This window comes from Trachinotus anak, unplaced genomic scaffold (assembly GCF_046630095.1).
Source record: "Trachinotus anak isolate AG129_WGS33_773 ecotype Australia unplaced genomic scaffold, CSIRO_AGI_Tana_v1 ptg000017l, whole genome shotgun sequence".
NCBI classification, from domain to species: domain Eukaryota; kingdom Metazoa; phylum Chordata; class Actinopteri; order Carangiformes; family Carangidae; genus Trachinotus; species Trachinotus anak.
In genome coordinates this window covers 2,373,356-2,386,278 of record NW_027273868.1, presented here as the reverse complement: position 1 = coordinate 2,386,278, position 12,923 = coordinate 2,373,356, and the positions used below count along the sequence as shown (strand labels likewise).

Below are 12,923 nucleotides of genomic sequence, written 5' to 3'. Positions count from 1 at the left end.
AGATCACAGCACTGAGTATAGAGACAAGTCCATTGTGTGAGGAGATCATTGGTGCCCTTGAATGAGTTCATTTAGGAACATGCACCATGTTAGAATAACATCAGGACGATGGAGTGGTGAAGTGCCCATCTTCAACACAGATCAGGGGCCACATTAAGGCCCCTCATGTGAGTGGACTCTGTGCTTAAGTCCTGCATCTTCACATACCCACACCAGTCCAGGTCATCATCTAAACCATGATCAGGGACTCTGTTGGATTCATGGACAGGACTCAAACAGTCTGACTGTGACCCAGGGATTCATGGGTACTGATGAAGACAGAGGCGCAGAGACAGTCTCTTCAGACCCAGCAGAGAGGAGCTCTGTCTCTGCACAGCACTGATGAGCGTTGACGGGGTGGGTGGTGTGTGTGTGTGTGTGTGTGTTTGTGTGAGCGGGGGGGGGACTTCTCCCTCCATCACTGCTGCTGAGCGCGCGCTCACTCAGCTGAGATGCGTCTGCGCGTGCGTACGTCTGGCAGGGCGCTGATTGGCTGAAGATGACATCATCCAGTCAGGGTCTATTGTTGGAAAGAGGATGAGCTCATCGTTTCGCAGCCAGTGTGAGAGAGCGGACCGAGGACGGAGGACGCAGCGCCTTCAGCAGAGTCTGCAGACCTGAAACCGACACCCGCTCCCGGCTCCGGTGCACAGAGAGGACCACCTACCACAGGGACCACAGAGTGAGTAACAAGCTTCTGTCATTAACGTGGAACAGCTGCGTCCCGTGTTTCTCCTGTTTCTGCCAGGACAGACCAACATGCTGGACTCTGGAGACTGATCAAAGTCTCCTCCAGGTCTGACGTGGTGCATGTTGTTGTTCTGCAGACATGGTCTGGTCCCGGGAGAGAGAGGCGGAGCGGCCCCCGCTGTCCGTCATCCTGCCGCGGCTCTACCTGGGAGCGGAGAGCGACGTGACGCAGGTAAGACGCGAGGAGGCCCGGGGTCCGTCAGGTGGTCTGTACATGTTCAGGTGTCTGTTCAGTCACTGCAGTAGAGTGTGATCATTGTCATTATAACAGCTGACGTGTAAGCAGCGTTTCCCGCCGAGAGCTGAATGTAGTTTTACACCGAGACAGGAAGGTGCAGGTAAAGAACCAATAGGTCATCACTGTCCACTACTGTGGACCAAAGCAGTGACGTCAGACTAAGGGAGGCAAATTAGGTCAACAACCAACGCTGAACATCACTTTGTGCCTGTGTGTGTGTGTGTGTGTGTGTGTTTGTTTGTTTGTGTGTGCAGGATCGGCTGGCCTCTCTGGGGATCTCCTACGTGCTGAGTGTGAGCCGCTGCAGCCCCCAGCCCTCCTTCCTGCCCCGCTCCAGATACCTCCGCATCCCCATCGACGACTCCCTGTGGGACGACCTGCTGCCCTGGATCCCACAGGCTCTGCACTTCATCGGTCAGGACGCCCCCAACACACACACACACACACACACACTAACACAACCTCTGACATAACAAACTCATAACAAACAGAACAGGCAGAACTCACTGTTTGTGTTGTCGTGATGTTGTGAACTGCCCTTTGACCGACTGTCACTGTGTGTGTGTGTGCGTGTGTGTGTGTGTGTGTGTGTGTGTTCAGATGCAGCCATGTCCTCTGGAGCCTCAGTGTTGGTTCACTGTGCAGCAGGGATCTCCCGCTCCCCCGCTCTGGCTGTGGCCTACATCATGTACAGCCTGGGGATGGACCTGGACCAGGCCTACAGGTACAAGATCACATGATCATACTGCATACCTGAAATCATACAGGAGCTCTCACCTCTCAGGTGACACCACCAAGACCACATACACCACCAAAACCACACAAACCACTAAGATCACCATCAACACTACCAAGACCACAAAGACCACCAAAACCATCAACACCATTATCACCAGAAAACTGAACAGACAAAAATACCACAAAGACCATCATCACCACAAACACCACCAAGACCACAAACACCACGAACAGCATGAAGACCCAAATCACCACCAACACCACAAACACCACCAACACCACAAACACCACCAAGACAACAAACACCACCAAGACCACCAAGGCCACAAACACCACCAACCCCAACAAGTCCACCAACACCACCAATACCATAAACACCATACACCACTAAGACCACCATCAACACGTACAATACCACCAACAGCATCAACACCACCAAGGCCACAAACACCACAAAGACCATCAACAGCACAAACAGCACCAAGACCACCAAAACCTCAAACACCGCCAAGACCAAGCCTGTACCAGGCTGTAAACACGTTTATTTCTGCTGTAAAGTTGGATATTGTAACATGGGAGTCTATTGCAACTGACTCATTGTTGGAGCCAGACTCTAGTGGTCATTAGAGGAACTGCAGGTTTTCAGTGTTGCTGCTTGCTCAAGTATAAGGTCATTCAGAGCACATCTCCACAACAAAGCATGTACACAATGGATTTACTGACTCACACACTGACAACCACAGAAAACCACCTCCATGGTGAGTGTAGAAAAACATCAAGACTCACTAACCCACATCCTGTCTGTTCTCTAGGTTTGTGAAAGAGCGCCGGCCCTCCATTTCCCCAAACTTCAACTTCCTGGGTCAGCTTCAACACTTCCAAGGCACCCTGAGCCAGAGGAGCCCTGGTAGTGACCTCCTCCCACAGCAGCTGGACAGCTACCGGCCGTCCAGCACTGACAGTGTTGGCCAGACTCACACTGGTCACATGATGAACTGTGAGGGTGACACTGCAGAGGTCAAACAGGAGACTGCCTCCCACATAGACAGGACGCAGCAGAGACACTCAGAGGGAAACCAGCAGCCGTCCATGTCAGGGAAACTTCAGACTCTCCATCTGACTCTCAATCAAAACCAGGTCCAGACGCCACGTGAGGCTCCAGCTCCAAGCCCCCATGAGCCCATCAAACCAGCAGCAAAGCCCACAGAACTACAACTCCCATCAGGCTCAGCTTCTCTATTAGAGAAGCGCAAAAGCCTCACCCTCTCTTTGACCCCTCTGGGAATCAGCCCTTCCTCCCCAGCGGGCAGCAGCCAGCCAGCAAAGGCCACCACCTGGTCCAGACCTGTCCATAGCAGGGAGACAGGAGCAAGGTCTGAAGCCAGGACCCTGAGGAGGAGCCCAGGCTCATACAAGCAGGTGGGGCCCCCCCACAGGGAGCAGAGTCCCTCCAACAGGTGCAGCAGAGCGCAGGAGCAGGAGCATGGGCTGCTGTCGCCCTTCAGCTTCACCCTCAACAAGCTGCTGGGCTGGGGGGAGAGGCTGCTGCTGGGGGGGGTGTTCGTCCACCCTGTAAGGATGGGACAGCCTGCCCTGCCCTACAGGTGCTGAGGGGGGGGGTGGGGGCGGGTGTTTGTGTCTGTGCATGTTCATGGAGAAGAAGCAACACACATGCAGAGGTGTGTGAAGGACTGAACTCTTTATTTATTTATTTATTGCAGAGCTGAAGGTAAAACCTGAACCTGGACTTACCTGGTTTGATCCTGTGACTCAGATCGTCAGACCTGTTGACTGACAATTAAAGAGGAGGTTTCATCTCATGTCTGGCTGTCTTTGTCTCGGAGGGCGGGGGGGCTGAGGGTCCAGGTCATCATAAATACGTCAGATAGAAGCACTGCCTCAGCGCTCAGGTGTCGTGATGTCACACACACCTGGCTGTGTCAGACCCTGGCCCCAGGGGTCCCAGGGGTATTATGCCTACACTGTTCATGTTCTAAATGAATCTGTGTTAACTGGAATCAGATGACCACACACACAGGTGAAGACAAACAGAAATACAGTGATATAACACAAATTTAAATAAGATAAGGGAGCACACAAGTGTGCAATTGTGGGACCAAACAACCGACAGCTTCTTCATACTGTTGTAGTTTCATATTTTGACAGAAAAAAAAAATCACCCTTATTGGGGGGTGAACACCATTGCTGGGGAAAGGGGGTATTTGTTTGTGAGTTTGTTATAGTCCAGTGATACAGGTGAGGAGTTGGGACGGGTTGTGTTGGGTTTTGTGTTGTTGTTGTACAATGACACAGAGTTGCTTCTGACAGCGGTCATGTTCCAGACCACCCGGGGACAAGACTCTGTCTCCCATCCTAGACTGCTTGACCCTCTCTAGGTTCACGTGGTCTCAGGCTTTTTCTCCTCTGAAACTTCACATTGAGTTAAGTGAGCTGAAGGATTTGAGCAGCAGCCATTATGAGAGCTGAGGAAATGAGCGTCAATGCTTCCTATCTTATCTCCTGCAGCAGAGGAAACACTGGACCTTCATCTACCAAAGGAAAAGAGAAAATGCTGTCCCACAATTCCTTACACAACATTTAAAACAACATACCATTATAGTTTCACTGTGGCAGACCCACAAAAACATAGAACCAACAGAGCAGCTATTTGTAACACTGATGTAAATCCTGGTTTGAGCTCCAGATATATTTATTTATACTGATTTATTCTCTGTAATCTGTCAGATTCATAGAAACAACATCATCATAACTAAATACTATACATAGAAATGTCATTTCACCAAATCCCCTCCCATTGTGTGAAACACTAAACATTAATTTTCTCCATTTAACAAATGTATAAAAAAGTGTCTGTATCAGCAAACTCTGTAAACTGATGTGTGAACATCATTTATTCTGACTGATCAGTTCATTATTTTGATTTAATTATTATTTTAATGGATCAGTTTCTCTGCTTGTGTTTTCCTTTCATGTTTCTTATTTCAACATTTCTTCCTATTTGTTTCTGTGGTTACTGGAGGATTTATCGATTTGTCTTATCGATGAAGTTGGTTTAAAAAAACTCTAATTAAAGTTCAGTCGGTTTCTCTCCATATCGCCGTTGTCTGTTCCTAAGTCCTTGTGACCTCTCCTTCACACCTTTCCTTGACCTAAATGACGTTTTCCATCCAGGTATAGAAGTGTTTAGGAAAGGAGATTAATATGACGTTTTGACCGCGGCCATAGTGGCGTGACCTTTGACCTCAAGGTTTTATACTCGTGAGAAACAGACTCAGTAGTTACAGTCTTTAAAAGGTGACGTCGGAGTGTTGATTAGAATCATCAGGTAATACATGACATCCAGGCCACAGTCATTTCACGGTAACCTGCCATTAACTTGTTATCAGCTTTCCTGTGTGAGCATCAAGCGGTTATACCCTGCAGGTAACCTGTGGGGGCACTCTGCTCAGCTTTCCTGCCGGTCCCTCACAGTCCGGGGTCAGGTCCAGGTGGCCCTCTGCAGAGGGACTCAGGAGCATACAGAGGAGGCTCAGTATGAAAAAGCTCTTTTCTGATTGGTTCCCGCTGTTCCGGTTTGACTCGGGGTCTACTGACGGACTCTGTCTGTGAGTCAACAACAACAACAACAACAACAACAACAACAACCTATCATGACGTCATGACCAGAACTTAGTACTGACACTGTAATGGTCCCGGTCTCGTGCCGCATTCACATCCTGTGCGCGCCAGTCGGCTGACTGACGTCACGGACACTCCGAATGACCAAATAAGGAAAGTGACACATGAAAGAGCTGAGTTCACTTTTCCGCATGCAGGAGGAAGCTCAGGTGTGCCGCTGGAGTGTGTGGGTCTCCAGGTGTCGGCGGCCGTGTGTGTTTATTAGTGTGTGTCGGTGTGTGTGTGCGGGTCGGTGTGTGGCTGCTTCAGTTTCTTGAGGAGAGAGAAAAGAGGAAGCAGTTCCGCCCTCAGCAGCAGCCTGGAGGCCGAGGACACAAGAGACCACAGTCCGCTTCAGTCCGCTTCAGACCGCGTCAGACCCCAAACTCGACCCGAAACACGGTGCCGGTCCGCGTTAAGCTGTCACGGCGGGCGGTCAGTGTGTCTCCGGCGGGACTTTGTCCTCAGGTGCGTCTGTGTTCGACGTGTTTGAGCGGCAGAGAGCGGTCTGTGGACCAGGAGCCCCATGTGAACAAGTTTTACTCGACTACTTCACCCCGGACGTGGTCTCGGATCGGATCGGATCGGATCGGCGCAGTCCTCTGGTGGACGGCGGGACTCTGACTCAGGCCCGCGAAGGTTTTTTGATCCGGACTAATCCCAGTTCAAAACCACTATGAGTGGAGAAGAGGAGAGATTCAAACTGGTGGTGGTTGGAGGAGGGGGGGTGGGGAAGAGCGCCCTGACCATCCAGTTCATCCAGGTAAGCTGTGTGTGTGTGTGTGTGTGTGTGTGTGTGTGTGTGTGTGTGTGTGTGTGTGTGTGTGTGTGTGTGTGTGTGTGTGTGTGTGTGTGTGTCCTGTTATAAAAGGTTGATAAGCAGTAGACTCGTGTGTTGGCTACAGATGTGGCTGTTAACAGGAAAAGACCTGCCAGTGGGAGGCACTACTACTCAGGCTATCAGTCATCAGTACAGTGGTCAACACACCGCTGTGTTACCTGTATGACCAGGTGAGCCCCGGAGATGTCCTCAGCTCCACATCAGTGTGTTGAAATGTCTTATGTAACAGACCTGTTGACTTTCCCATGTGTCCAGACTTTGACCCATACCTGGTCAGGTTCACCTGGTGAACTGGTCAGTTAATGGACCTTCTTACTGTTTTACTCACTGACGATGAAGCTCATGTAGCGTGTCCCCTCAGGCAGCTGCGGCTTCAGTTAGCACTGTTAGCTAACACCTGCTAACTTAGGTCGACATGAGTTCACAACGACAGGAGCTGCTGAAAGTGATTTAACTGACTCCAGTCAAACCAGACCTAGTCCGGGTCAGATCTAGTTAGAGATCCAGGTTAGAGTAACAGTACCAGGGTGTGAACTCAGTACAGTCTCTAGTAACTACAGCCGTCAGATCCAGAGAGTACAGTGAAGCAGACCCCCTCTGTGAACAGACACACAGACTCTGACAGGGGAAACCATCACACAGTCTCATGTGTTGTACCTCCAGATCAGCATCACTGGCTCTGAGTCTACTGGAGAATGAACTATTTTTCATCAACATATTCCCCCAGGTAGTGTGTGATGATGATGATGATGATGATGATGATGATGATGAGGCAGAGCACTGTCTGACATGTCACTTCAACATCTCCCATAGTTCACCTGGACTGAGATCAGGTGACTGTGAAGGTCAGAGCATATGATTCACATCATCTTCATCCTCATCAGACCCCTCATCATCATCATCATCATCATCATCATCATCATGATTCCTGTAACCTGCCACTGTCTAAATCTGTTACTGTTCGCATCTGGAGCACAGCTGGATGGGTTAGCATTAGAGGCTAAGGTCCAGTGTGCACAGCTGGAGTCAGATGTGTTGATGATGTTATTAACTCAGAGTCTGTCCCACAGTCCTACTTTGTGTCAGACTACGACCCCACCATCGAAGACTCCTACACCAAGATCTGCACCGTGGATGGAAAGGAGACCCGACTGGACAGTAAGGCCCCGTCACGCTGCACATGAACACACGCACTCCACACAGACAGAGAGAGCAGGGTGTGTGGGAGGCTGGTCTGAGAGCGCAGGGTGTGTTGCAGTGTGATGAGGAATGACACAGGCAGTGTGTTTGCTCTGCGTGTTTCTTTCCCTTGTTAGGACTTGTACTTGGCTGCTCGGAGCTGGGCTGTGGTGCTCTGGGTCACACTCCTGTTTCACCACAGCAACACGTGAGTCATCAGACACTCACACATTAAATCTGCTGTTTGTGAGTTGGTCTGGCTGCTCTCTGCACTCGGGCATGTTTACAGGAGACACACTTCTGCTGAGACTCTGAAGCGTATGTGGTGATCACAACATGTGGGAAGTCTGTGGAACCACTTAGATCTGACTGGCCTGTGATACAGGGAGCACTAGTTAGAAGTTACACTGTGTGTTCACAGATGTTGCAGTGAGTGCTGTGGGTGGTGTTAAGGGTGGGGCCAGCTCTGTGCAGTCACAGGCTCTGTCAGAGGCCTCAACAGGAAGTGATGGTGCCTCTCCTGAGTCTGAGTCCCGATCCAAACACAGACAGATCTGAAGACATGAACCAAAATCCACATGTTTCATGATCAGCACTGTTTCATGTTTCTCTCCTTTATTTATTATTTTAAAATTTCACATATAATCACAAATCATTTCAAACATTTCACAGTTGAATCTTTAATGATTTCTGACTCATCTGTGACGACCTTCAGATAGCAGCTCAGTGCTTTTATGGTGCAGGACTCAGAGTGTTTGATCCAGACTGTGAAGGGTCTGTAGGATTCTGGACCCAAAGACTTGTCCAGGTCTTCAGAGACACAGAAGCTGAGCTCCAGATTCCAGGCTAACAACAGCACGAGACTAGCGTTGTCACGATACCAAAATTATGACCTTGATACGATACCTGCCATAAATATCTCGATATCCAATACCGAAACAATGCCATGGCAAAATCCTTAAACATCTGGAAAAATAATGGAATAATAAATGCTACGGTTCGCTGTGTCACTAGCTTGCTCCTGTCCTGCTTTTTGAGCACTGAGCAGAAAGTGTGAGCAGAAACCTGAGTTTATGAGATTTCTTTTATAACTTTAGCCGATATTTACTACCACATAATTATTGCTGCTTTTAATAAGACTCAATAGGCTAAACTTCGGCATTCTGGGCTCTACTGGGCATATTTTCGGGTATCCTACGTCTACGACATCCTATGACATGCCATGATAAACATTGCCAGTACTGTTTGAATACTTAATAGACAATATGCAAGTTATGGTAAAATTACTACACTACACTGTATAGCTAAGAACAGAGCAGTGATTCACTCAACACCTCTGTATCTCTCTCTCTCTAACACATACCTGTTTATTTGCATATGAAGCAGGAAGTGAGATTTGATCACAGGTGGTCACTGAGACTCATTTTAAATCAGAGTGTGTTGATAAATCGATCTGATTCAGAGGGGGGGGGTCCTGTTCAACAGTGTGCAAGGTCACCCCTGAACTTAGAACTGGATCATGTGACAACCCTGCTCAGACCACCAGAGTCATGGAGGCCAGAGATATAGGACAGACCTTCAAAAACCAACAGTGAGAGTTTGAAGTCAATCCTGTGTGCGTGTGTGTGCGTGTGTGTGCGTGTGTGTGCGTGTGTGTGTGTGTCAGTCTTGGATACAGCAGGTCAGGAGGAATTTGGGGCGATGAGGGAGCAGTACATGCGCTCAGGAGAAGGGTTCCTACTGGTGTTTGCACTCAACGACCGGGGCAGGTGAGAGTGAGAGTGAGAGTGAGAGTGAGAGTGAGAGTGAGAGTGAGAGTGAGAGTGAGAGAGAGAGAGAGAGAGAGAGAGCGAGCATGTGTTTATCATGTGACTCAGAGTCTTTCTCTCCATCCCCCCAACAGCTATCATGAGGTCCAGAAATTCCACACCCAGATCCTGAGAGTGAAGGACCGGGACGACTTCCCCATGGTGCTGGTTGGAAACAAGGCTGACCTGGAGCAGCAAAGAGTGGTGAGTCACACACTCAGTTGTCCCCGCCCTGCCTGGAAGGTCCAAGAAGGTCCTAGAAGGTCCTGGAAGGTCCTGCAAAACTGCAGCATAGCAGTATCAACATGTAATCAAAGACCAAATGCAGCTCGTTGTGTCTCTGTTTCCTGCACCAGTCCCCATGGTAACAATCTGAGGTTTGTGTCTGTGGCGGGAAACAGACCCAGTCCCAGACTAACACAGTATCTCCTGGGGTCAGTTATGTGTGTGATGGACAGGTGCTCAGTCACACAGAGAGCTGTACAGGTGACTCACCTGGATCTGGTTTGCTCTGTGTACAGATCTCCAGGGAGGACGCTCAGGCCTTCGCCAGAGAGAACAGGATCTACTATATGGAGGCCTCAGCCAAGAACCGCTACAACGTGGATGAAGCCTTCTTGGAGCTGGTGCAGATCATCAGGTACCAGGGATTTCGGCACATATTGATTTTCTAATGTGTTTACTATTAGAAATGAGTAAGACCTCAGCCCCTCCCTGACACTCTCTCTCTCTCTCTCTCTCTCTCTCTCTCACAAAGAGCTGCTGTCTCTGTGTGTGTTAGCTTCCTTGTTAGCTTAGCTTCAATCCTACAGTCCTCTCTTCTGTCTCTGGTTTGTAAAAACCCTCTGAGCTGACTCTCTGGTTGTTACTCTGTTGTATTTCGGATGTTTGTGTTCATATTGTTAGTTTGATGATTTTTATTTTATCAGGTTTGTTTTACGTCAGTTAATGAGGATCCAGGTCCACTCTGTATTCCATCATTGTGTCGTTGCCACGGCAATGAGTGTCCATGAATTTGTGGGGCGGAGCTTCTGAAGGAGAACCGAAGTTTCTGCTGTTGAGTGTTTCTCCAGTTGTTTGCTCCTCCTTTGAGGAGCTGTGGTGCTCCTCAGTCCTGTGGTGGTCCCCCCATTGCACTGGTGGACTGACTCCATCTAAATGAACCAGGAGGACTTTAACACTAATGAGGGTGTAGACATCCTCACCACTGTCCCTCTGTAAAGTCCTGGTTGTCCTGGTCCTCACTGATGGAGTAGTCGGTGGCTGTTACTGCTGCAGTAACCTGAACCTGTGACACTGGACACATTTATTTCTTGTCCATCCAGTGGAGACGGCCCACACTAAACTGTTTCCTCTGCAGAACTGTGAACCTCTCTGAACCTGGACCTTTAACCAGTATTTGGGATCTCATCAGGGAATCAGGTGACACTGTGTGACCTGTTGTTTGTGTCTCCTTTTCTTGTCCACAGGAGGTTCCAGGAGATGGAGAGTCCTCCTCCTCCAGCTCATCACTCAGGCAAACAGAACAGTGGCGGCTGTCCCTGTGTCCTCCTCTGAGCACTGTTACCAAGGATACCAGAGAGAGCCCTGCCCCTCTACTGCTCCACAGCTTTTTCAAAAAGGAGGGAGAGAGATAGAGAGAGAGAGCGTGTGTGTGTGTGTGTGTGTGTGTGTGTGTGTGTGTGTGTGTGTGAGTGAGTGAGTGAGTGAGTGAGTGAGTGAGTGAGTGAGTGAGTGAGTGAGTGAGTGAGTGAGTGAGTGAGTGAGTGAGTGAGTGAGTGAGTGATTAGGTGCATCATTATCTTTTCAAATGGTTTAATTTGCACTTTTGCCAAAAGCAACTTTAAATGAGTTTAATCTGGTATTTTGATGAGAGGATGTAAAGACGGACACCATCATCACCTGACACAGTACTGAGTCAGCACTGACCCTGTGACTCAGAGTAATGACGACCTCTCTGTACTCAGTCAGTATCATCACCGTCATGTGTTGTAGAAAAGACCAAACTGCTGTTAGAGAGGACGATGCTGTGTCCTGCAGGTACTGATGTCAGTAGGGACATCATCCGACCTCAGCTGACTGTTCTGTCTTGAGTGAACAACATGTGTCCCTAACATTTCAACATGCTCATGAAGAGTGACACCCCCCGCCCCCAAACACCAGGCAGGACATGGTGTGCTGTGGCGCTGCTGTCATCCTGCAGGGGGTAGCAGAGCCACAGCCTGTCCCCCATACCCTCACACCCCCACCCCTCTCTCAATGCGTTGTCTAAAGGAGACAGAACATTGAAAACATAAATACCAGACTGGCCAATCACATCGAGGGCCTGATCAGGTTTACATGATCCAGGAGCTCAGGCCCAGCCTTCATCAGCTGGAGGAGGAGGAGCATTGTCTCCATGACAACAGAACCTGTGTCTGTATTTGGTGTCTGGGTTCTGGCTTCACATAAACTCTCTGGGTGTTCTGGTGATGGTCTGGGTTCTGGTACTGACCTTGTGCCTTCAGTTTCCTTCATTACTGTGTGTGTAATGCCTGACACAAAGGGATCTTACTAGACTTCAGCAGAGGGAATGAGTCATGGGATGGTTCATCACATCACATCAAAGATAGTCTCTGATATTGCCCTTCAATCCAGCTCCATAACCTTTGACCTCTTCCAGTGGATCCTGTCCTGGTGTTCTGTCCTGTGTCCTCACTGTGTCTGTCCTGTGTCCTCACCCCCCCCCCCGAGAAAAAGTGTTTTGTGTATTCAGTGTAAAGCTCCTGTCTCTCCATTTGTAAATGCTTCATTTCACTTTGTAATTCACATCATCATTTATACTGAAATAAATCAAATCATTAAACTTTTACCAGAACTCTTCACTGTCTTCACTTCATTCAGGGTTTGGTCACATCACTCAGAGAGTTTAGTACTGACAGGAAGTGATGCAAAGTGTGGGCCAGCAGACACCTGTCAGTATGAGATCAATGAGAACACCTTAGACCAGTCATTCCAACTATTTCCAACTCATGTCCTGGTCCACATCTGAGGCTGTGACAGTACAGAGGCTGGATAAATCCTCAGAGCAGTTTTTATTTCAGTGATGCTGCTGGAAGATTCCGGACTGAACTGAGAACAGGTGGAGATCGGGTTTGATTTAGTGTCTGATGGGGAGAGATGATGTGTTGATTCACTACCCTTCCTGTTGTTAAAATGACAGTTGTGGTCATGAGAGGTGTGGTTGTGTGAGATGGTCATGTACAGTCAGTGTGTTACCTGCTGTACATTCAGATCATTTAGGAGAGGTAGCAGGAACACAGCGCACTAACAGTGATGAGCTGCTGTGTTCAAGGTCTGCAAGAAAATCGCGTTTTAGACACTTTTAAAAGAAACAATCCAACATCTGATTAAATGTCAACTTCCTTAGAATATTTTCAGAGCTTTATCTTCCTGTCAAACCAGCACTTTCCTTTTGTGCTTCATTTTTCTCAACCGCTTAACTACCGTATTCCTACGCACAAGCGCACTGTATAACGCTGCAGCCGCAGGTCAGCTGAGTGAATCCGAAAGCGCTAAACTTCACTTTATTTTGAAGGGAAGATTTTGCAGCTCATCACTCTGCTCCTGCTGCTTCTACTAACTAATCTGAAACGACAGCAGGTAACACACT

General features: G+C 48.8%; 2 protein-coding genes across 2 annotated transcripts; both read left to right on the top strand.

Annotated features, from left to right (window-relative positions):
- The first annotated feature begins 552 nt into the window (after positions 1–552).
- Positions 553–4,880, top strand: LOC139634732 (dual specificity protein phosphatase 8). The gene is made up of 5 exons (XM_071501342.1): positions 553–721; positions 867–961; positions 1,282–1,441; positions 1,628–1,751; positions 2,578–4,880. Exons 2-5 carry the CDS (start codon positions 869–871, stop codon positions 3,374–3,376), a joined length of 1,176 nt encoding a protein of 391 aa, XP_071357443.1. The 5' UTR covers positions 553–721; positions 867–868; the 3' UTR covers positions 3,377–4,880.
- A 655-nt stretch (positions 4,881–5,535) lies between these two features.
- Positions 5,536–12,122, top strand: rras (RAS related). Its single transcript, XM_071501344.1, has 6 exons — positions 5,536–6,206; positions 7,355–7,442; positions 9,130–9,232; positions 9,367–9,475; positions 9,793–9,911; positions 10,741–12,122. The coding sequence occupies exons 1-6, from the start codon at positions 6,120–6,122 to the stop codon at positions 10,826–10,828; spliced, it is 594 nt and encodes a 197-aa protein (XP_071357445.1). The 5' UTR covers positions 5,536–6,119; the 3' UTR covers positions 10,829–12,122.
- Positions 12,123–12,923: the final 801 nt, after the last annotated feature.

Bases quoted from the DNA above. Each gene is read 5' to 3' on its own strand.
- LOC139634732 (XM_071501342.1), top strand. From the start codon at position 869: ATGGTCTGGTCCCGGGAGAGAGAGGCGGAGCGGCCCCCGCTGTCCGTC. The intron at 1,442-1,627 runs GTCAGGACGCCC...GTGTGTGTTCAG, and splicing joins ACAGGCTCTGCACTTCATCG to ATGCAGCCATGTCCTCTGGA. The intron at 1,752-2,577 runs GTACAAGATCAC...TCTGTTCTCTAG, and splicing joins GACCTGGACCAGGCCTACAG to GTTTGTGAAAGAGCGCCGGC.
- rras (XM_071501344.1), top strand. From the start codon at position 6,120: ATGAGTGGAGAAGAGGAGAGATTCAAACTGGTGGTGGTTGGAGGAGGG. The intron at 7,443-9,129 runs GTAAGGCCCCGT...TGTGTGTGTCAG, and splicing joins AAAGGAGACCCGACTGGACA to TCTTGGATACAGCAGGTCAG. The intron at 9,233-9,366 runs GTGAGAGTGAGA...TCCCCCCAACAG, and splicing joins GCACTCAACGACCGGGGCAG to CTATCATGAGGTCCAGAAAT.